The sequence below is a fragment of the Ambystoma mexicanum genome, chromosome 5p (assembly GCF_040938575.1).
Source record: "Ambystoma mexicanum isolate Mex_15411 chromosome 5p, UKY_AmexF1_1, whole genome shotgun sequence".
Classification (NCBI taxonomy): Eukaryota; Metazoa; Chordata; class Amphibia; order Caudata; family Ambystomatidae; genus Ambystoma; species Ambystoma mexicanum.
The window spans coordinates 67,803,435-67,824,799 of NC_090930.1; the positions used below are offsets into that span (position 1 = coordinate 67,803,435).

Here is a 21,365-nt window from a genome sequence, read left to right on the forward strand (position 1 = left end):
AGTTCATATTCAACACCAATTGCCTCTTGGTACCTTATTCTCCTTGACTCGCCTTCTCGGCCTTTCTCCACAGTTCTTATTTTTTACGTTTGCCCTCTTGGCATAATTCATAGTTCACAAGTATCACTTTCCTCTCATTCAATCTTCTTTCCTTTTTGCGGTTTCCTTTTCCCTCTGCTTTTAATATCTTTCACATTCCATAAACAATTCACAGTCTTTCGAATGTGCGACTTTCTCTTGCAGGACCACTCTGCTACTTTGTATCTTTGTCTTTTAACAATTGTCCTCTTCATTTGCGTTTTATAGGCACATGCACAACCTTCAAAATTACAAATTACAGTCACTTTCCCTTTAACATCTACCAGACTTTTGTTTCTCTTGATATCTCACCGGCTCTGTTAATTGATTTGTTGCATCTCATTTCTGCAGCTCAAAGTCATTACGAACGTCTCTTCTGCTCCTCCCCAACTCTGCCGTTCACCCGGCAGGGTCGCATGCCGATTTCTGATCATTTGAAGGTTTCTTTTCTCTGCTCGCGCAACATTGCTTTTTGAACAATCGTGGCCTTGCGAAAGCATGGAAATCTTGCCTGGCTCTCTCTCTTGATCCATTCCAATGCCGATCAGCCCGTTGGCCTTCCAAGTTCCACAGACTAGTTCGCAACAGCCTCGGAAGAGATGTTCCTTCTCGTGCCCAGTCTCGCTCACAGTGTGCTTGTGTGCGCCACCTTTTATCTTCACAGAGAGTGCTAATACGTGTCAGGTGTACATTGTTGGAGTTAAATGCCTGACTCTGCCTGTCCTCATTACAGGGACAGGGCCAATGCAAGTCAGGGGAGGCAATCATTCTAACGTTATTCCTCATCTTCTTTGGTGCAGTACTTTTGTCAGGGAGAAGTGGGAAGGAATTATGGGAGTTGTAGTTTCCCATAAAGTAAGTGAGAATAGTGGTTAAGTGAGGTGTGCAAAAGGGGGATACCATGTCTCACCACTAGGTGCTTCTCCCCCACTCCCAGAGGAACCCCTACCCAGGTGACCCTCCCTCGCTTGTACACCCCCAGGGTCGGGATCCAAAAGTGATGGCCTTTCCCTGGCCACCCGAGTACAGGATCCCCAGAGACTAGGTTGTTAAACACCCTCTGGTTTTTGACAAAACCCTCACTGTGACGAGTAGGCTTAATCTTAAAGTATTCATTACTCCGCTCCTCTTCGGCCCACTTACTGGGTCCCAAGCATTGATTATTCTTAACTATAGGCCTACTACTGGGATGAGTAGGCTGGCCCCAATCTTTATTGCTGTGATCCCTCCTGGGTCTCCCGCCTTCCCAGCTACCTTCTTTTAGAAGGTTCAGCGTCACCTGGCCTGTGCACATGTGCGGGTCTTCGTATGATGACACAATAGCTTGTTTTCTCGTTTTGACCTCTTCAGACACGGCAACGTGGCTTTCAGGCTCCAGTGGTCCCTGCGCAGTTGTTGGACCCGCACGTCCAACCCTCCAGGGTCATGCCACCACTCAAGCCTTCTCCTTGGGATTTTCTTTCCCTCCGGTCATTGGCCTTGGGCTTCGCCACAGTTCTTGGACAACAGACGGAGGACTCCACGCTCTCGCATTCCATTCACGACTAGACTGGTTTGAAGCTCCCGGGCTTCGCTCCTCTCTCTTACTAAGAGAAGTCGTCCTTCTTTTCTTTTTTTTATGGACTGCTGGGTCCTCCCCAGCGTAGAATTGTAGTCCATCCTCCGTGTCTCTGAAATAGTCTTCATCTTCATTTCCCTCTTCTTCGTCACAGTTTGGTCTGGGATCAGGCAGTAATCATTATTCATACCTGGGGAGGGTGGTCCAACCAATCAGGTGGCTAGAACAGCGGGCGCGAACACACAATCCCTGCCAGCTGTTTCCGCCACCCCAGCCCCTTCCCCGGATGGTGCTATTTTTTCTTTTTTTCTAACATGGGGAGAAAACAGGGAGTTGCCTCCCCACCTGCCACAAATCACCTGATTCCCCTTCCCCCCCAACCCAACGTACCTGCAGGACTAGAGCCCTGCGCTTCAGTCCCTAATCTCCTCCTGTCTGGTCACCTCCATTGGCATAGAAAAGGGACTACATCCCTTTGCGGATGACGGTGGCCATTTTGGAACATGTTTTCCATGGCCACCGTCATCCGAAAAGGGAACTAGTCCATTTTACATTTCAGTGGTGGCAAGCATTCTTTTTACATTTTTTTTATTCACAGACAGGAGATGGGCTTCGCTCGGACCAACCAAAGCTCAGGCTGGCAGGCCGTTCGGCCCATGTCGACCCCCGAGCCGGGGTGTGAAATCTATATCACTCTGTCATCATTCTTCTTCTTCTTCTTTAGTATTGTTAAGATCTTGCTCTTTAAACGGAATCTGGAATTCTGTCTTACAGTAGCACAGTGGTTTAGCTTGATATTTTCATCGTGGTGTCAATTAGAGTCTATCCCTGAGAGGTCCCGCTTATTGCGCAGCGGGCTCACCTCCCTAGCCTCACAAGGAAAGACTTCCCCCTGGGGAAAAGTGACAGAATTAAACGATTTGTCACAAGTGCCATGCTGCCATATATTGCTAAGACATTGTGAACATGTCCTTCATAGTAACAGTGGTGCCTTACATTGTGGGCATCATTATTAATGTGTTTTACAGTTGAAATGCTGGCCTATATTTGAACACAGGCAGCATGAAACCATGTTTTTCAGGGCAATGCTGGCATATATTTTAGACACAAGCATCATGTATCCATGTTTTACAATGGCTGTGCTAGCATATGTTCTGGGGCAACATCATGAATGTGATTTACAGCTGCAATGCTGCCATATATCGCGGGCAGAGGCATCATGAAAATGTTATATAATGCTCCTGTGTATTGGGGGTGTCCTGGTATTGATCTAGTGGATTTCCACATGTTGTTATCCTAACCGATTATAAATCGTATGGATTTTTACTCTGTTTTTGCCCAAGAATGTGCTGTAAAAGTCATGTGGTGGAAAAGAATTACCACTCACAATTCTGGTGGATTGGTAACAAATTTATTAGCAAAAAACAATAACAAAACAGAACCAATGGCAGCACGAGACATCAGCACAAGTGAGCCCTCCTCCCTCTGTGCACGTCTGTTCTCTTATACCCAAAAGGAACACATGTGTTTCAATGGAAGGCATGGTCCAAACAGGACAAAGAATCATACTGAAACAACGTTGCTGGCAGAGAACAAAGCCTTATTATACAAGCCTTTGATACCAGCTGCACTCTTTCATGTTAGTCAGTGCGATCAGGGAGAACAGCATATCGTAATGCAGAGAGAGAAAAGGTGAATATACGTCTACTAATGCAGCTTTTCCTAAACACGCTTATATATGCCAAAAGGGAAACATGTCAGAAGTGAGAGATGTCAAGGCATCATGAAGCAAGATACAGACAGCAGATCCAAAGTTCAAAATCAAAAGGTTTATTGAATCAAATGTCAAGATGGGAGAAGGCCTAACTTGCCCTATGCTTAGGTGGGATTTCCCTACCTGAACAAAACTAAGGAGAGTCCAAGAGTTCAATTTAAAAGTCTGTCTGTGTCCATACCTATCCTTGCCCTCACTACTAAAGCTACACAATGTGTAGCAATGTCAATAATCAAAGAAATAGTGATCTAAACAAAGTTCTGAGCTTCTTCCAGCTCTTAGCTTCCTTTTCAGCTCCCCTTCCCCAAGTTCAAAAGGTTACACTGATCCTTGAGGTTCCATTCCCAAATTTCAAAGCAACACAGTTAAAAAGATAAGGGTCTTGAGTCTCTGTCCTCAAAATAACATTTGCAGTTCATCAAATCTCAGGGTTCCCTTCCCCAAGACTTCAACGTAGCAACTTGCACTTGTTTCAGTTTCTCAATATTCAACACAACTCCAGGTCAACTTGACCCTCCTTCTGGATTGCATCAACAGTTCACTTATTTTGCTCCTTCTTTCACAACTTTAGGGCTTAACAGGTTGCAGGTGCGACTTCTCAATTGGATTTGCCTGACTGTAGGTAGAGGGATATGCCTGACCTTCACAGTACTTTGTAGGCATCTTCTCCGTCCCAGTACTAGAGTGGTGAAAGTAGTTACTAGTGTTCATTACTCCTAGTCGCCTCTTCTTCATCCCAGTAATGTCTTAGGTAAAGTGTGAAAATGAGGGGAGATGTTTTACAATAGCCCAAAAAGGCCGGGGGAGGGTTAGGTTGTTTTTCAATAGGGAAAGGGGGGTACCATGTCTCACCTACTTTATCCTTAACCCCTCTCTTCTTTAGCCCCTTTCTGGTACTTCTAGATTGCTAATAACTCCTGGGGTTTCTTGGTTAGTGGGACTAAGGTAACAATATCCCTTAAGGAGTTCTGATATTGAGGGTTCCTCCTGAAATGTAAATGAGGGATACCGTTTCTCACTTGAGGGCATATCATCTCCAATCCCCAAGGACCCTCCACCCAGGTGATCCACCCTGCTTGCTTCTCCACCTCTAGGGCCATGATCCAAAAGCGATGGCCTTTTCTTGGACACCTGAGAAGAGGATCCAGGGGGAGTAGATGTGAGGACGCTCTCAGGTTTCTCGCAGGGATGTGAAGGCAAGCATTCCTACAGGCTAGACGAAAAGCCAAGACATGCGTGGTAACATCTACAGCCTCGCCCCGAACAAGCAAGAAACAGTTGTCTAAACATGGCAGTTTGCAGAGTTTACTCAACATTAGTACCCGGCGAGAGCGAAGGCGAATGCAACACGCATTCTGATTGTCTATCGTCAGGTCCTTACCCTGCCGGGAATCCCTCAGTCAGGATTCCACGGCCTTTGTCCCCGGCGTGGGGCGTGGCAGCCCCTCAGCCAATGAGGAGGCTCGAAGCAGGGCCATCCATCCCCGCTCCGAGCCTCCCCGCGGCTGAAAGGCTGCCTTGGCCCCCCGCCGGGGACTCGGGTAAGTCTTTTTTTTTTATTCCATTCCCTCCCACCGCCCCCCTCCCAACTTACCTTCTTGTTCCTGCATCCCCTGCGGGCGACGAGGGAAGCCTCCAGCCGTGTGAAGACTCGGAGTGGGGCCACCCCCGCTCCGCGCCTCCACAAGGCTGGAGGCTTCCCTCGTCCCTCGCCGGGGATGCAGGTGGGTTTTTTTTTTTCTTTTCTCCCCCATCCCACTCCCGCCCTCCCAACCCCACTTACCTTCTTTTTGATCCTTTTTCGGAAGCGGACGCGCTGGGAACACTTGTGTTCCCAGCGCGTCCGCTCCCGATGGCCGCCATGGAAAGGGAAAACGGACTCTGTTTTCCCTTTCCATGGCGGGGGCCATTTTCTTTTTCTTTTTTTTTTTCTCCCGAAACGCTGCAGTGTTTCGGGACAACAAAAAAAAGCTTTTAGTGCCCCGGTCACGCAATTTTTGCAGGCCGGGGTACTAATAGCAATATAACCCTCGCGTCGGGGACATTACCTGAGTCGGTAATGCCCCCGACGCGAGGGTTATATTGCTTAATTATATTGAAGGCTTCTGGTTTTATGGTATTTATTTTTCTGCCTTTTCCTTCTGTATTCATCCATATTTATTTTTGGGCCTTTTTTTCTGTATTTATCCACATTTATCTTTTGTCATATAACCGCAACCAGTATTTTTCTGTATTTATTCTAATAAAAAAATGCATTTATTAAAGTCATGCAGCCATATAGGAAAGAAATGCGAGCTCAATTGTTTCCATGACAACACACGGTGCTCCTGTGACTGCTGCTGCCTTAACATATATACTTGTCAGCAATTTTTATACATCTTTAACACTCTACATGCTGCCAATCTGTAATGTGATTGGCCTGCGTTGTATGAGTGATATCATAGACAACCAGACAGAAACCCCTGTTTTTCCATTTTTTGCCATTTTTATAAATAAATACAGACAGAAAACAGTTTGATTTCCATCTGTATTTATGTGTATAAATCTGGAAAAACTGAAACCTTAATTATAACGCAGTAATTTGCATCACATTTTCATTTCCTACTCGCACACAAGCCCCCCCCCCCACAGTCACCATTTCAAATAATTTCTCGGTTTGAGAACACTCTGCCCCCTGATCTCACCTACATTTCTTCAGGCTCAGCCACTGTGCTTGGTCGCTCGCACTCATTTTGGGAAAAGACTGACGCCCCTACAATAATCACTAGACACCAACGACTTGGAATTCTTTATGGAGGAGTTACTCCCTCAGGATCTTCCACCACCTGGCACCCACAGCTCTCCCTGTGTCATGAAGATGCAGCTTACACTGGCTTTACCAGAAATCAGTGTTTCCGCTCAGCAGACACCCATGCTGGGCACATGCTGTGTACACGCAGCATGCTTGCCAGATACACACTAACACCCTACATAGCGGTAGCCACAAATACATGAACTGTTCATTTCAATCTATGCAGCTTCATCCATGCAATAAAATACACTGCTTCCGTCCTAGCCTGCACCCCTACCAAGGCCATGGCCAGATACAAGACACTTGCCGGCCAAACAAAGTAAGGTCTATTCGCTCCTAATATTTCCATGTACAGGGACAGCATACTATCACTGGCTTTTGGCACTGCTCTTTTTGGATGCCATTAAAACAGTGAAGTACAGGCAGGTGCATGGCACACGTTACAATAAATAAAGTCCAAAAAAGAAAGGGCTCACAGGAATGCCACCATGTAACACTGATGTAAATGGCAGTGATGGGCTTCTCCCACTGAAAGTAAGGAAAGCGGGCGCACACGTGCTCACTTTAGGCAAGGACGGACGTAGGGAAGGGAAAGAAAAGAAACATAAATTGCCTTTTAACCACGAAATGTAATCATTTGAACATTCATATGTCCATCATGGAAGGTCCTACCAATTTAAAGCAAATCGCATTTTGTCAGTAATAAATATATCATGTAACCTATGTAAAACATTCCTCGTGTTTAATAAGAAAAGAATTTTAAAAAAGTAGAATAAATAATTATATCCTAAAATACACATCATAGAGAGAGTCTGCATCTTGAATTGTGTGTTCTGATCTATAGATTATATTTATTTCTTATTAAACTTGCACGTTCACAATCAAAGTTACATTAAAATAAAATCACAGCCTCTTCATGGGTTTAGGAATGATTTCACACTCCATTCTATGTCATAGGACTGGTTGGTGACAGCCACAGATCAGTCTCAAGATGGGGGAAGGAGTTAATGATTATTAAATAGCTTATAGAATAGACAGATTAAGCAGGGCTGGGATAGGTGTGCCCGACAAGAACCAGTAACGGGGTGAAATGGACTAAGTGACACCCGTGGGAAACACATGCAGGAAGGATTATAAAAGCTCAGGCTTGCGGGTGACAAGGGGAAGCAGAGACAGGAAGGGGAATCAGAGATAGGAAGGGTAAGCAGAGACAGGAAGGGTAAGCAGAGATAGGAAGGGGAATCAGAGACAGGAAGGGTAAGCAGAGACAGGAAGGGTAAGCAGAGACAGGAAGGGGAAGCAGAGACAGGAAGGGTAAGCAGAGACAGGAAGGGGAAGCAGAGTCAGGAAGGGGAAGCAGAGACAGGAAGGCGAAGACAGAGCCATGGACAGCCGCGGCCCATAGCCTGCCTGAACCCTAGGTGGCTTACCGCTCATACTGAGAGAATATTATGCCTGTGTGGTCTGTTCCAGGCATAACACCGCCTACGGGGACTGTCAACTTCCCTTTCTGAGACGGCCTGCCACCGTCCTGGAGGCCACACTTGACTGCCCTTTTTCCATTATTTTTCTGTATTTTACAAACAAAATACAGTCTGTGTATATGTCTATTTAACTGTTAAAAGGGCGACAGAGATTCCGAATGGTATAGTAAGGGATTGTACATGTGTATTGCGAATACAAAATGATCTATTAGAAGGTTTACTGGTTTGCCTTGATGATTGATTTTGACACATGCTGAAGGGGTAAAGCTAGACCTGGATATTCAGAGGCCCAAACCAGTGTTACAGGTGCCAAGTAATATTTACCACCCAGAAGCAGGACCCTGATACCCAAAGGCACAAACTAGTGTTACAGGTGCCAGGTAATATTTACCACCTAAAAGCAGGACCCTGATATCCAAAGGCACAAACCAGTGTTACAGGTGCCAGGTAATATTTACCACCCAAAAGCAGGACCCTGATATCCAAAGGCCCAAACCAGTGTTACAGGTGCCAGGTAATATTTACCACCCAAAAGCAGGACCCTGATATCCAAGCGCCTAAAGCAGTGTTACGGGTGCCAGGAAAGATTTACCACCCAAAAGCTGGACCCTGATATCCAAGGGCCTAAAGCAGTGTTACTGGTGCCAGGTAAGATTTACCACCCAAAATCAGGACCCTGATATCCAAGCGCCTAAAGCAGTGTTACTTGCGCCAGGTAAGATTTACCACCCAAAAGCTGGGCCCTGATATTCAAGGGCCTAAAGCAGAGTTACTGGTGCTAGATAAGATTTACCACCCAAAAGCTGGACCCTGATATCCAAGGGCCTAAAGTAGTGTTACTCGTGCCAGGTAAGATTTACCACCCAAAAGCTGGACCCTGATATGCAGGGGCCTAGAACAGTGTTACTTGTGCAAGGTCACATTTACCACCCAAAAGCTAGACCCGGATACCCAAAGGCCCAAACCAGTGTACAGGTGCCAGTTCATATTTACCACCCAAAAGCATGACCCTGATATCCAAGCAGCTAAAGCAGAGTTACTGGTGCAGGGGGACATTTATTTACCACCAATTCAGATTACAGATCTTCCTTAAATGTTATGGTTTTTTGTAGTTGCTTGAGCTAAAGTCAAAACTCACTGTCCCGCTCTCACCTTTGTGTTCATTCTGTTTCAGGAACTCCAGCTGCAGCAGGTTTCCAGCTTTTTCCGCCAGATCGATGGGTGTGGGTTGGCCGGGCAGGTTGGAGCCGCACGTCACCTGGGCTCCAGAGAAGACCAGCAGCATTGTTTCGTCGATATTGTCGTCACTCAAAACTGCTTGGCGCAATGCCTGGGGCGAGAAAGAAGGGGTCACCCATGTTTCACTTAAAAATGCATCTCAAAAAGGCAGACTGTCAAGAAGAAGGACATCAGAAGGTGACGAAAATATGGGATAGAAAGAGTGCAGAAAAGAAAAATAACATGTAATGGTTTCCAACATATACCAAGATCCTTACTAATCCCCTCTTCTCACATGAAAAAAGCTCCCGGGTGAGCCAAAAACAAGAAAACAAAACAGCTTGCCTTTTGGATTGTGTTCCTGATTTCTAGAAAAAAGCTGTAGCACCCACTGCTGAATCTTGAGGTACCCAAATTACCGAAAAGGTTTCTGCAGTATAAGAAAGGCATCAGAAAATAATTATTTTGAAAAAACTAATAGCCTGGATTTCCTCAAAGGTCCCACAATCTCCCCCCCCCCCCACCACCACTGCTGCATCCAAAGCCCCAATGGGAGAAAGACCCAGAATGTACATGGGAAGGCGGACCTTGGCAAGACATTCTGGATGGAGGTCAATAGGCCCTAGAGACTCAAGCACAAGGTGGTCTTCCTATGGAGTCCTTCATTTTGCAGACAGGTACCATACAAGAGCAAAAAAATGTAGCCAGCCGGTGGGACAACTGCTGGAGAGTTTGCATGCCAAGAGGTGACTTTAGGCAGATGTTATGGTCATACAAACAGGTCTCTCCCTTCTGGAGAAGTGTCTTCCAAACTATAAACGGAACATTAGGGATGACCATTGACAAAGGGGGGGCCACAGGACATTCTTTGACTGTTGCCAAATGTGACGACCATACCCCACCAAAAGATATGACTCTCCTAGCACTGGCTAATACCAAAAAACAATATTCGGTCAGAAGAAATCCAATTGTGGCGGGTCATACAGGCGATGGAGAGATGACATGATGCATTTGGCTGGATAGGAGCTTTTTTAGCCGAAAGACTCGTCGTTTAAAGAGTGTGTAAAGGAGATTTGGAATACATTCACAGAAGATAGGGATCTCACTGAGAAAGTTCAAATGCTAGTGCGCGTTGGGGTAATGTGAGAAATGGGAAGTGTAGGGGATGAAGGGGCATTTAAACTGTTGAAATGTAGAAAGAAGAGGTTGATTAGTTAATCTTTTCAGTTTGTCAAAATCAAATATAAAGCTTTTTAGAAACCCTCTCACAGTTATGAACCACTACATGAATCTTTTTACCTGCCCATTTGCTACCAATGCACAACCACTCCACAGCATGCGCATTTTTCTGCAACTTCTGTAAAAATCTCAGCGTCATCTTCAACAACTCAGTAAGCAATCTTCTATACCATACCAACCCAGATCCATTACAGCCTGGCCCAATGTCTCCGAACGCAGTAACATTCAATCCCACCTCAAACTCTGTAAGCAACCTTCTATACCATACCAACCCAGATCCATTACAGCCTGGCCCAATGTCTCCAAACGTGGTAACATTCAATCCCACCTCAAACACCGTAAGCAATCTTCTATACCTTACCAACCCAGATCCATTACAGCCTGGCCCAATGTCTCCGAACGCGGTAACATTCAATCCCACCTCAAACTCTGTAAGTAACCTTCTATAACATATCAATAACATACCAACCCAGATCCATTACAGCCTGGCCAACTTCGCCGAACGCGGTACATTCAATCCCACCTCAAACACCGTAAGCAATCTTCTATACCATACCAACCCAGATCCATTACAGCCTGGCCCAATGTCTCCAAACGTGGTAACATTCAATCCCACCTCAAACACCGTAAGCAATCTTCTATACCTTACCAACCCAGATCCATTACAGCCTGGCCCAATGTCTCCGAATGCGGTAACATTCAATCCCACCTCAAACTCTGTAAGCAACCTTCTATAACATACCAACCCAGATCCATTACAGCCTGGCCCAATGTCTCCAAACGCGGTAACATTCAATCCCACCTCAAACTCTGTAAGCAACCTTCTATACCATACCAACCCAGATCCATTACAGCCTGGCCCAATGTCTCCGAACGCGGTAACATTCAAACCCACCTCAAACTCTGTAAGCAACCTTCTATAACATACCAACCCAGATCCATTACAGCCTGGCCCAATGTCTCCAAACGCGGTAACATTCAATCCCACCTCAAACTCTGTAAGCAACCTTCTATACCATACCAACCCAGATCCATTACAGCCTGGCCCAATGTCTCCGAACGCAGTAACATTCAATCCCACCTCAAACTCTGTAAGTAACCTTCTATACCATACCAACCCAGATCCATTACAGCCTGGCCCAATGTCTCCAAATGCGGTAACATTCAATCCCACCTCAAACTCTGCAAGTAACCTTCCATACCATACCAACCCAGATCCATTACAGCCTGGCCCAATGTCTCCAAACGCGGTAACATTCAATCCCACCTCAAACTCTGTAAGCAACCTTCTATACCATACCAACCCAGATCCATTACAGCCTGGCCCAATGTCTCCGAACGCAGTAACATTCAATCCCACCTCAAACTCTGTAAGTAACCTTCTATACCATACCAACCCAGATCCATTACAGCCTGGCCCAATGTCTCCAAATGCGGTAACATTCAATCCCACCTCAAACTCTGCAAGTAACCTTCTATACCATACCAACCCAGATCCATTACAGCCTGGCCCAATGTCTCTGAACGCGGTACATTCAATCCCACCTCAAACTCTGTAAGTAACCTTCTATAACATACCAATAACATACCAACCCAGATCCATTACAGCCTGGCCAACTTCGCCGAACGCGGTACATTCAATCCCACCTCAAACACCGTAAGCAATCTTCTATACCTTACCAAACCAGATCCATTACAGCCTGGCCCAACGTCTCCGAATGCGGTACATTCAATCCCACCTCAAACTCTGTGAGCAACCTTCTATACCATACCAACCCAGATCCATTACAGCCTGGCCCAATGTCTCCGAACGCGGTAACATTCAATCCCACCTCAAACTCTGTAAGCAACCTTCTATAACATACCAACCCAGATCCATTACAGCCTGGCCCAATGTCTCCGAACGCGATAACATTCAATCCCACCTCAAACTCTGTAAGTAACCTTCTATAACATACCAATAACATACCAACCCAGATCCATTACAGCCTGGCCAACTTCGCCGAACGCGGTACATTCAATCTCACCTCAAACACCGTAAGCAATCTTCTATACCTTACCAACCCAGATCCATTACAGCCTGGCCCAACGTCTCCGAATGCGGTACATTCAATCCCACCTCAAACTCTGTGAGCAACCTTCTATACCATAACAACCCAGATCCATTACAACCTGGCCCAATGTCTCAGAATGCGGTACATTCAATCCCACCTCAAACTCTGTAAGTAACCTTCTATACCATACCAACCCAGATCCATTGCAGCCTGACCAAACCTCTCCGAAAGTGGTCCAATCAATCCCACCTCAGTCCACACCACCCAAAATGACCTCACCCTTCACATGGAAACTAATCTAATAAGAAACATAAATACATCCAAACATTCTGGCTATCTACTATTGCTTCTTTCGTTTGATCCGGCTCCTCCCATCCATTTCTTTCTACAATTGGAAAGCAATTATATTGACACCAACTCCAGCCGCCACGCCACCTAATTCTGTTTTTAGGAATACAACTTCTCACGGCTTAGGGTTGAACAGGCAAACTTAAATCAAAGTTCTATGATTAAAAGGTTTTTATTGCTCAAAGAGAAAACTAAGGAATTAGGTTTAATGAGGTTACTTAGTGGGACTTAAGTGAAACAAACACAGTCAGACTTCTCTATAGAACAGTGCGCTCCACAGCCTTTCCCTCTGTCCTTTAGACTCCTCCTTCCTTGAAGATAAAAGTCCCTCACATTCCTTGGGGATTTACGGGCCCTGATCTTCTTTCTTGGCCATTGAAGGCACTCATTGGCTTTTGTTGATGTCAGGAAATCACACTTCTTCCCAGTCAAAACCGGCACCATCACCCTTAGAGACTTGGGTTGTCTAAACATGAGCAACATGAGCAACACTTCAGGCACTTTAAGACCGTTTGCAAGATTGCATTGGGCCTGTGGTTGTCAGCCTGAATCCCATGGGTGCTACTACTGTAAGAGGATTCAATTCAACACTACAGCTAAGTCAATGCCTAGTCTGGGATACTGAATGTAAACCCTTATTGATATATCTTTATGTCCAGTTCATGCGTTCTGGATGACTACCCCTATCTAACACCCCTCTTTTGGAATCCCCCTGACCCCACTGAGCCAAGAAGTATTTCTGTTTTGCAAGTTTAAAGGTTTATTTGATAATTTAAACAATATATATATATATATCACGGTTTATAATAAATTAATAATTGAATATCACACTGAATCTGAGCAGTAATCAATAATGGATAGTCTGGCACTAGCACACTTGTGAATAGGAACAGAAGAAGAAGGTGGTAGAGAATGCTTTATATAAGTTCAGATGGATGTAATGTTGAATGAAATGCAGTACAGAAAATAACTTGATAGGATTTCAGCAAAAGACAATGTAATCACTTTCTTGGACAATTCACCCCCCCCTTTATGCAATGCAAGGAAATGGAAGGAAAGCACACAGTTCTCAGAAATGCAATCAACTGTAATTCAGTTCACCCCAGCAAGCTTAGACTACAGAAGTTTAGAAACACAGGCCCAAGATGCTTTTATATGTGCTGGCAATGAAGTGAAAAATATGCTAAAATGCTTTTAATTCCCTCTCGGAGTTCAGGGTGAGTGGTATCAAGTTAATATTAGTCCAGGCTCACTTTAGCAAGGATCTAGGAGTAACTAGCAGGTTAAAGAAATGTTTTCTTTAACGGAAGGCAAGCAGCAGCAGATTTTTACACGTGGAGAAACTTGCAAATCGCGGCAAAATGTCAAATCGTGGCAGATTTTTCCGAGTGCGCCGGGCGCGATTACAGAGGAACTACAAGGACTATCAATATCGTTTTGGGGTCCTAGGACAGCCTAGGATCTCAGCTTCCAGAGGAAAGTTACTGCAAGTCTCTAGGACAAACGGTCACGGAGATATGAGCGATTAAATAAAGGTCGTTTTTCAGATTTGAAATTTTAAAGTTCAAAAAGACAAGTGCAGCTTGCAACTAGAAAATGACAGGTGACAGCTTTACAAATGACAGGTGACAGTTAGGAGACAGTTCTACTTAGATTAAAATAGCTTGAATTATATTATTTTAACTAAGAGATTGGTTCTGCACAGTTTGCTAGGTACTCACACTATATTCTTGAATTAAATTGGCCTCGCCACGGATCTGGTCAGGTTTTAGACTGGACTCTGGTCTCTGCACTTCACAGTGATCTGGGTCAGCTCTCTCTCTGGATTCTGGAGATTGATGGATTTGAAGTCTGGATCTTTCTGCACAGCTTCCTCTAGAGATTGATGGGGGTAAAGTATGGATTTTCCCGGCAGAGCTTCCAGCTGCAAATGGATTTGAAGGTCCCTATCTGTCCTGCCTGTCTGCTTTTATGTGTTTTGAAAACGGGTGGAGAGGCTAGCTTCCTAGGCCCTACCCCTCTCCCCTTGTCATTGGCCACTTCATCCGCTTCCACTTGATTGGGGGAATGAAATGAAGTGTCATCATGATGAGGTCTGTTTATGATACAGAGAAACCACCCCTGTCAACTTTACACACAATCTATATTTGCTCAAAAAACATATTTGCACAGGTACACATTTGTTTAAAATTACATGCACCCTTCACATATCACAGGAGGTATACCCTGTGCAAATCTGCTCTTCCTGGGGGCTTGCATTCAGAAATGGCAACATTTGCACTTTTTAACTGATTTTGCAATTTCGGACATTAACCCAAATTTACACACATGTGCGCAAGGAGTATGGACATTAGTTGATGAAGTGTCAGATTTTTCACATGCACGCATTTTGAGTAATATCCTCTTTTCCGCTAAAACCCCCCTGAACATACCACCAGGTCCTAGCACGTCTTAAAATGTGGGCAGAAAAATCACAAGAATTATGGTGTCATTTAAATAATTTTCACAAGTCCGTACTATGAGTTATTCATCTTTTTAGAGTTATGTTCTGGCCCCAAAGGGTGTGGTTTCCCCCCAGCACAAGGTTGAATTTCTGGTTTTTCCAGTTCTGCCAAGCCAGCTTGCTCTCACAGGCAGTGCTCCTCCCCTGTCCTTCCAGGAGGAAGCTCCATTTACGACTCCCGCCAATAAAACATTTGCCTGAGTCAGGACAGGGCTTTGTTCAGAGCTCCTGTATTCTGTGGGGGCTCCCCTTAATTCAATTATCAGAGAGATGGCATATCCTTAGTGTGGCCAGCAAAAGGCAGATAGGCCTGGGAACACAGCTGTGACTCAAGTTTCATCTCCTGTCGGGGGTAGCTGGTGGGCAGAATTCAGTTCCTTAAGCCAGGTTTCAGATAAAATGTCACTTTTTGTTACCCAGTTTAAGTCAAGACAATGTTTACATATGCAGCTAGAATGCTGATCCTAAGTTTAAAACTATGACATTTAAACAATTTCAACCTATGTGACACTCAAAGTAGGTCACTCATTTCTTTTAAACATTTAGATTTTTAGTGTCTTTCAGTCCAAATTTACTTAAACTGCTGAAATCCACAGCTCAGCCAGTCTTGTTATAAACCTTCAAGTCACTTCAGAATATAACTTTACATTGTATCCACCTCTCAGTAAGTCTTTCTTTGGCATGTTTTGGGTTCATTTATTCAGTTTTCTACAAAAAAGTAAAATCTGGTGTTGTTTTAAAACGCCGGCTTTTTGATAGCGGTGAGTACTGGTACTGCACCACTTTTTGGGATTTAAGAAAATGAATTCCCAACAGTTATGGGTTTGCTTTTGGCAATCAGCATTGCCATTCCCAATGGTTTCAGACTACTGTGTGGGTAGTCCAATGGTGGTTTTAGGCAGTGCCCTTCTGTGCCCATAACATCGGCAAAAATGAGTGGCAGCCTATTCTTCATGCACTTCCCTGGGCATTTTCTGGGAAGCTCTGGCCATCATGATGTTTTCCATGTCAGTACTGCACAGTTTTGAGGTAGGGCTTGGATGCGTGGATAAAAACATCCCACAAGCCCCCCTCTTGCAATGGCCATTCTATTTCACTAATGGGACTCGCAAGACCTGGGATGTTTCCTCATCTTCTTCCAATAGATGGCACAGTTCAGCATCTTTTTCTCCATCCGGTCGGATAGATCGGTTCTCCTCGCCGGTCCTGATGGGAATATTGGGCGGTACCCCGGGCCCGTTGCGTCTCTGCTCCCGGTCTCCGGATCGTCCTCCTTGGCCCGTCTCAAGGTTTTCTTTCTCCTAGGACGACAAAGGAAGAGCGGCAATACCTATTCATAGATGTTTTTCCACCACTGTTGAGATAGTGGGGCAGCATATGTATTTCATCATAACGAAACATTACATTCTTATTTTGAAAAAACAAACAGTATAACTAAGAGACAGTTTCATGCAAATCACAATATTTTAGAGACTAGATGTGGTATGTTTTATGGTTGGAACTGAATTAGTCTGAGACAGTACCCGCTAGGATTCCAGAGGATTCCTCCAGTTGTTGCAGAGTGTGCCTGGGATGGCAACATTTCAACTGGTTTATGTGGACCCACTTGTCTTCCCCCTCTGCCAAAGGACCTTTGGGGATGTGGATTTTGTAGGCCACAGGGGAGATCTTGTCGATGATCTCATGTAGGCAAGAATTTCCGCTGTTTTGCCTGGTTTCTTTGGAAGTTGTATAGATAGACCCGGTCCCCCACCTGATATTCCTTCCTGGAAGTCTTCAGGTCATAATGGGTCTTCATGCTATCAGCCGATCTTTCTAGATTCCGCTGAGCATAAGCAAAAGCATGTTGAAGGTGTTTCCTTAAATTCTCCACATACTCATGAGTTGTGGAGGCATTTATCAGTGTCTGCTCTTGGGTCCTGTAGAGCAAATGCTGAGGAAGCACCATCTTGCGCCCAGTCATCAACTCAAATGGTGACATTTTGGTTGCAGATGAAGGGGTAGATCTGATGGCCATTAGGACCAGAGGTAATCGGATATCCCAACTTGGCCCAGAATCTGCCACAAACTTTTTTAAGATGCTCACAATTGTCCGGTTATATCTCTCTACTGCCCCAGAAGAAGCTGGCCAGTAAGCAATATGCAACTTCCTTTTGACCCCCAGTATCTCCCACATCTTTGTCATTACTTCACTGGTGAAGTGGCTACCTCTGTCTGACTCAATCCTTTGAGGTAGACCAAATCGGGAAAAGATGTGGTTAATCATCAGGGCAGCTGCAGTTTCTGCCTTGCAATTTGGGGCTGGGAGACATTCCACCCACTTGGTAAACAAGCATGTCACAGTCAACATGTACTTATTCCCCCTAGCAGAGCGAATCACGGGGCCTACAAAGTTGATTTGTAAATCTGACCATGGCAGTGTCATCCCCCTCTTTTGGAGAGGCGCACGGTGTGTGAGGGATGATGGCTGAAATTGTGCACACACAAGACACCCCTTCAAGTATTGGTCAAGGTCCTGCCCCATGTGTGGCCAGTATGCAACCTCTCAAGATTTCCAATGTTGTGTGAAACCCCCTATGACCGGCGGTGGCCGCATCATGGGCGTGACTTAACATCAGGCTTCGGAATGAGGTAGGAACCACCCACTGATCGTGGCCAGCTTTGGATTTCCTTACCAGCAACCCGTCTTGGATTCGGAACATTTTTGGACATTTCATCAACACTCTTAGGTCCTCTTTCCCAATGTAATCGGTATCCGTCAGGGGAAAGTTCTCAGGGTCCTCAAGGTGTTGGTAAAACTTACCAATAATTGGATCCCCCTTCTGAGCTGTAATCAAATCAGCATCAGGGGTCTCCTTACCCCATTGTGCAATTGAAAGGTCGTTGTGAGCATTTGTCTGGGACCTAGTGATAGCAGTGACCTGGATTTCCCCCAACAGGGACTCAATCTCAATTAGATCCCCTTGGATGGCCCCAGTTTTGGCCAGCTGATCAGCTAAGTCATTTCCAGTTTTGTCTGGTCCCTCTACTTTGGAATGACCCTTGATCTTCTTCCAATAGATGGTCATCTCATTCGAGGTGACCAGATCATCAATGTTTTGGATCAACTTCCCATGTTTCAAGGGTTTGTTGTTAGCACATAACATGCCTCTGGTTTTCCAATTAACCAGGTGCTCCACGAACCCGTTCCGTACATAATCCGAATCTGTGATTATGACCAGTTCGTGGAGTTGATGCTGGACAGCAGTGAGGATGGCCTGATGCACAGCCATCAATTCTGCCACCTGACTACCTCGGGGACCAATTTTGTATCCAGCGGAGGGTTCTGGGAACTCCTTCACCCATGCATTCCCTACACCAGCCACCAGTTCTTTCTCCCCGTCGTTGTCAACATGGTAAGAGCATCCATCCACATAGACAGTGGGCATTCCCTCACACTTGTCCTCTTCAAAGACTTTGTGTGGGGAATTAAGGTATTGTCACGACTCGCTCCCTTCGCTCCCGTTCCCACCACTTGGGGGCATGATTTGGGGTTTATTCCCTACTGGACCTTTCCTCCGAACCTTATGCTACAGTGCTGTGATGAATTGGGAGCGCTAAATCCCTGTTTTCCAAGCTACTTCCCTTCCGGATCCATTCCAGGTTTTTGGCAGCCAGCATGCTTCTTTAACCAAATGACTATGCTTCCCAGAATGCCTGGCCCACTGCTCCACCTCCACCCTTGCAGGACAAGGTTGGGTGGAGGATAGGCAACCACTGTGGCTGCAGGTGCAGCAATCAGCACACCTGAGGCGTGTGCTCGTTAAGCAGCTTTAAAAGCCTCAGTCTTACTTCAGTCCAGCGCTGGTCATCGTTTGCAGTGTTCCTGTTGTGACTAGTCCCTTGTGCCTTGTTCCTTGCCTTTGTACCTAGTTCCTGTTTTCTTGTTCCTCCGCCCTGAATTTCGGATTCATGCGCTAATTGATTTCTGCTCCCTTGATTCCCTTTTTGTCTTCCTCTGTTTGCAGGCAGCATTTCTCAGTGCTTTCCCCTTTTAGATGCAGCCCAGTTTGTCTGTGTTCTATATTTCTTTGACTCTTTCATTTGCTGCTGTAAACCTGTATGCCTTACCCTTCCTCTTAGATTAGCTTCCTGTCTTTTCCTTAGAGGGGTAGGGAGAAGTTTGCATTGGTGATTTCGTTTTTCCCTGCTCCTGATCCTTACTTTCCATTGGGATCCATTCCATGTTTTCCATTGCACTACTGCATTTATTTCCCATTTGATTATTAGGTGTGGTGTGCGGTTGTAGCTAGCTCCTGTGTGAATGCTTATGTTTTCCTCACTAATTTGTAAACACTATTCCAATTTAGGTATTTAGTTTTCCTCCCATTGCTGTTATAGCCTTTCTGGGTCCCAGTTTCATCAACAGGATTCGTGGGCTAGCTGACATTCAAGAGGTTTATCTCGTCCTCGTGAGTACTGTTCTTTAGTTCCCTTATTTAATACCATCAAGAGTGTTAGTTCACAGATCCTGTCATTGCTTGCCCTCCACGTGGGTTTAGCGCTGTCAGTAACTGTAACAGCAATTGGGGGTAAGGCGCTTGCCGACTTTCCTCGCGGTCAGGTGCTTACCCCACATCCCTTTTCATGTATTGGTTTTGTTGTCACACTCTATTTGCACTCCTGGGTTATAGCATCCATGAGTCGTTGTTCCTGTGTGCACGCAGTTTAATTCGAAGCCTTTCACTGTGTAATTTAGTGCACATTTCCCTTGCCATATTCGCTGCCTTTGTACTCGCCTGACTAATCCTGACAGGTATGCCTCCGTGTTGTCCTTTATTTTTAGACTTTCGTCCTCGAGACAGTTTTCTCTGGCACAATCATGCAAGTCAGCCAGACCTTGCGCGACGGGACTCTTCTTGTTTTGGCCATATCTGACCTCCACAGGAAAGCCTTGCATTGACAGAATCCAGGAAGTAATTCTGGAATTACTCACATTTCCGGCCCGGATTCTGTCACTTTGGAGATATTGCAGAGGCTGGTGTGGAGTCTCCACTATGATGTGTTCCCCCTGGATAAACGGGCGGTAATTCCTCAATGCCCACACCGTTGCCAGGAGTGCCTTCTCACAATCGTTGAATTTTTCCTCCACAGAGGATAAAGTTTTGCTCGCATAGGAGATTACTTTATTGACCTTGTCATGCTTTTGGTATAATACTGCCGTCAAGCACGTATTAGAGAACCCCGTCTCCAGGAAAAACTCCTTGTTTCTGACAGGGTAAGCTAGGCAAGGCGCTTGTGAGAGGCTTCTTTTGAGTTGTCTTACTGCCTCGGATTGTTCTGGACCCCATTCCCACTTGACCCCCCCCTTCAGGAGATGAATCAGGGGTCTGGTGATCTCTGCGTAGCCCTCAATGAACTTTCTGCTGTAATTAGTCAGTCCAAGGAGGCTCCTTAGTTCCCACAGAGTTGTGGGGTCTTTCAGTTTTTGAAGTGCTTCCACTTTCTTTTCCTGGGGACAGAGACCCTGAGGAGTAATCGCATGCCCCAAGAAATTAACACGGGTTCTACACCACTGTGCTTTCTGAAAGGAAAGTTTTGCTCCGGCGGCCCTCAACTGGGTCAGAACATAACGGATCTCCGCTATGTGTTCCTCCACAGATGAACTTTTGATGAGGACATCATCTACATAAGCCAGGTTACCCCTCGCACCCAGGTCGGGCATGGCCTTATGTAGGAAAATGTTGAATTCATTGCCGGAGTTGAGGTATCCGAAGGGAGTCCGGGTCCATGTGTACTGCTGGCCCCCAAAGGTAAAAGCCAGCTTGTATTGGTCCTCCTACTGACAGGCACAGTCCAGTATCCATTGGTCAGGTCTATTGCAGTGAACACCTGTGACCCCTGGATCTGGGCCAGCCCTTGGTCAATGTAGGGCAGAGGCCATCGGGAAGTATGGACCCGTTTGTTGAGCTCCCTGAGGTCGGCGCAGAGTCTCCACTGGCCGTTTGGCTTCAATATTCCCAGCACCGGGTTATTGAAGGTGCTGTGGACTGGACGGATTATTCCCCGGGACTCAAGGTTCTTAATTATTTTAGTAAGGGACTCCATTGATGCGAGGGGCAAGCGATATTGCTTCACAAACACAGGAGTCATGCCAGGGTCCGTGGGGATTGTTGTTGTGTGGATGTCAGTGCGACCACAGTCATATGAGTCTACCGCAAAGAGATCTTGGAAATCCAAGAAAACTTGTTTCAACTTTTGCTTTTGTTCCAGAGTCACACAGGCATCAGCTAGGTTGACTCTCTCTTCCACCATCTGCCTGAAGCCTGGAAAGACTTC

At 45.6% G+C, this 21,365-nt stretch overlaps 1 protein-coding gene across 3 annotated transcripts in view; it reads right to left on the minus strand.

The window, feature by feature from the left end:
- Positions 1-21,365, minus strand: part of LOC138480733 (arf-GAP with Rho-GAP domain, ANK repeat and PH domain-containing protein 1-like) — a 691,830-nt gene that overhangs the window by 220,126 nt on the left and 450,339 nt on the right. For all 3 annotated transcript variants that reach the window (XR_011274121.1, XM_069612452.1, XM_069612453.1), the window contains one exon: positions 8,838-9,015. Coding sequence is in view for 2 of the 3 variants with exons in the window: in XM_069612452.1 (XP_069468553.1) it covers positions 8,838-9,015 (178 nt within the window). In the remaining variant the exon portion in view is untranslated. The remainder of the gene's footprint in view (positions 1-8,837; positions 9,016-21,365) is intronic.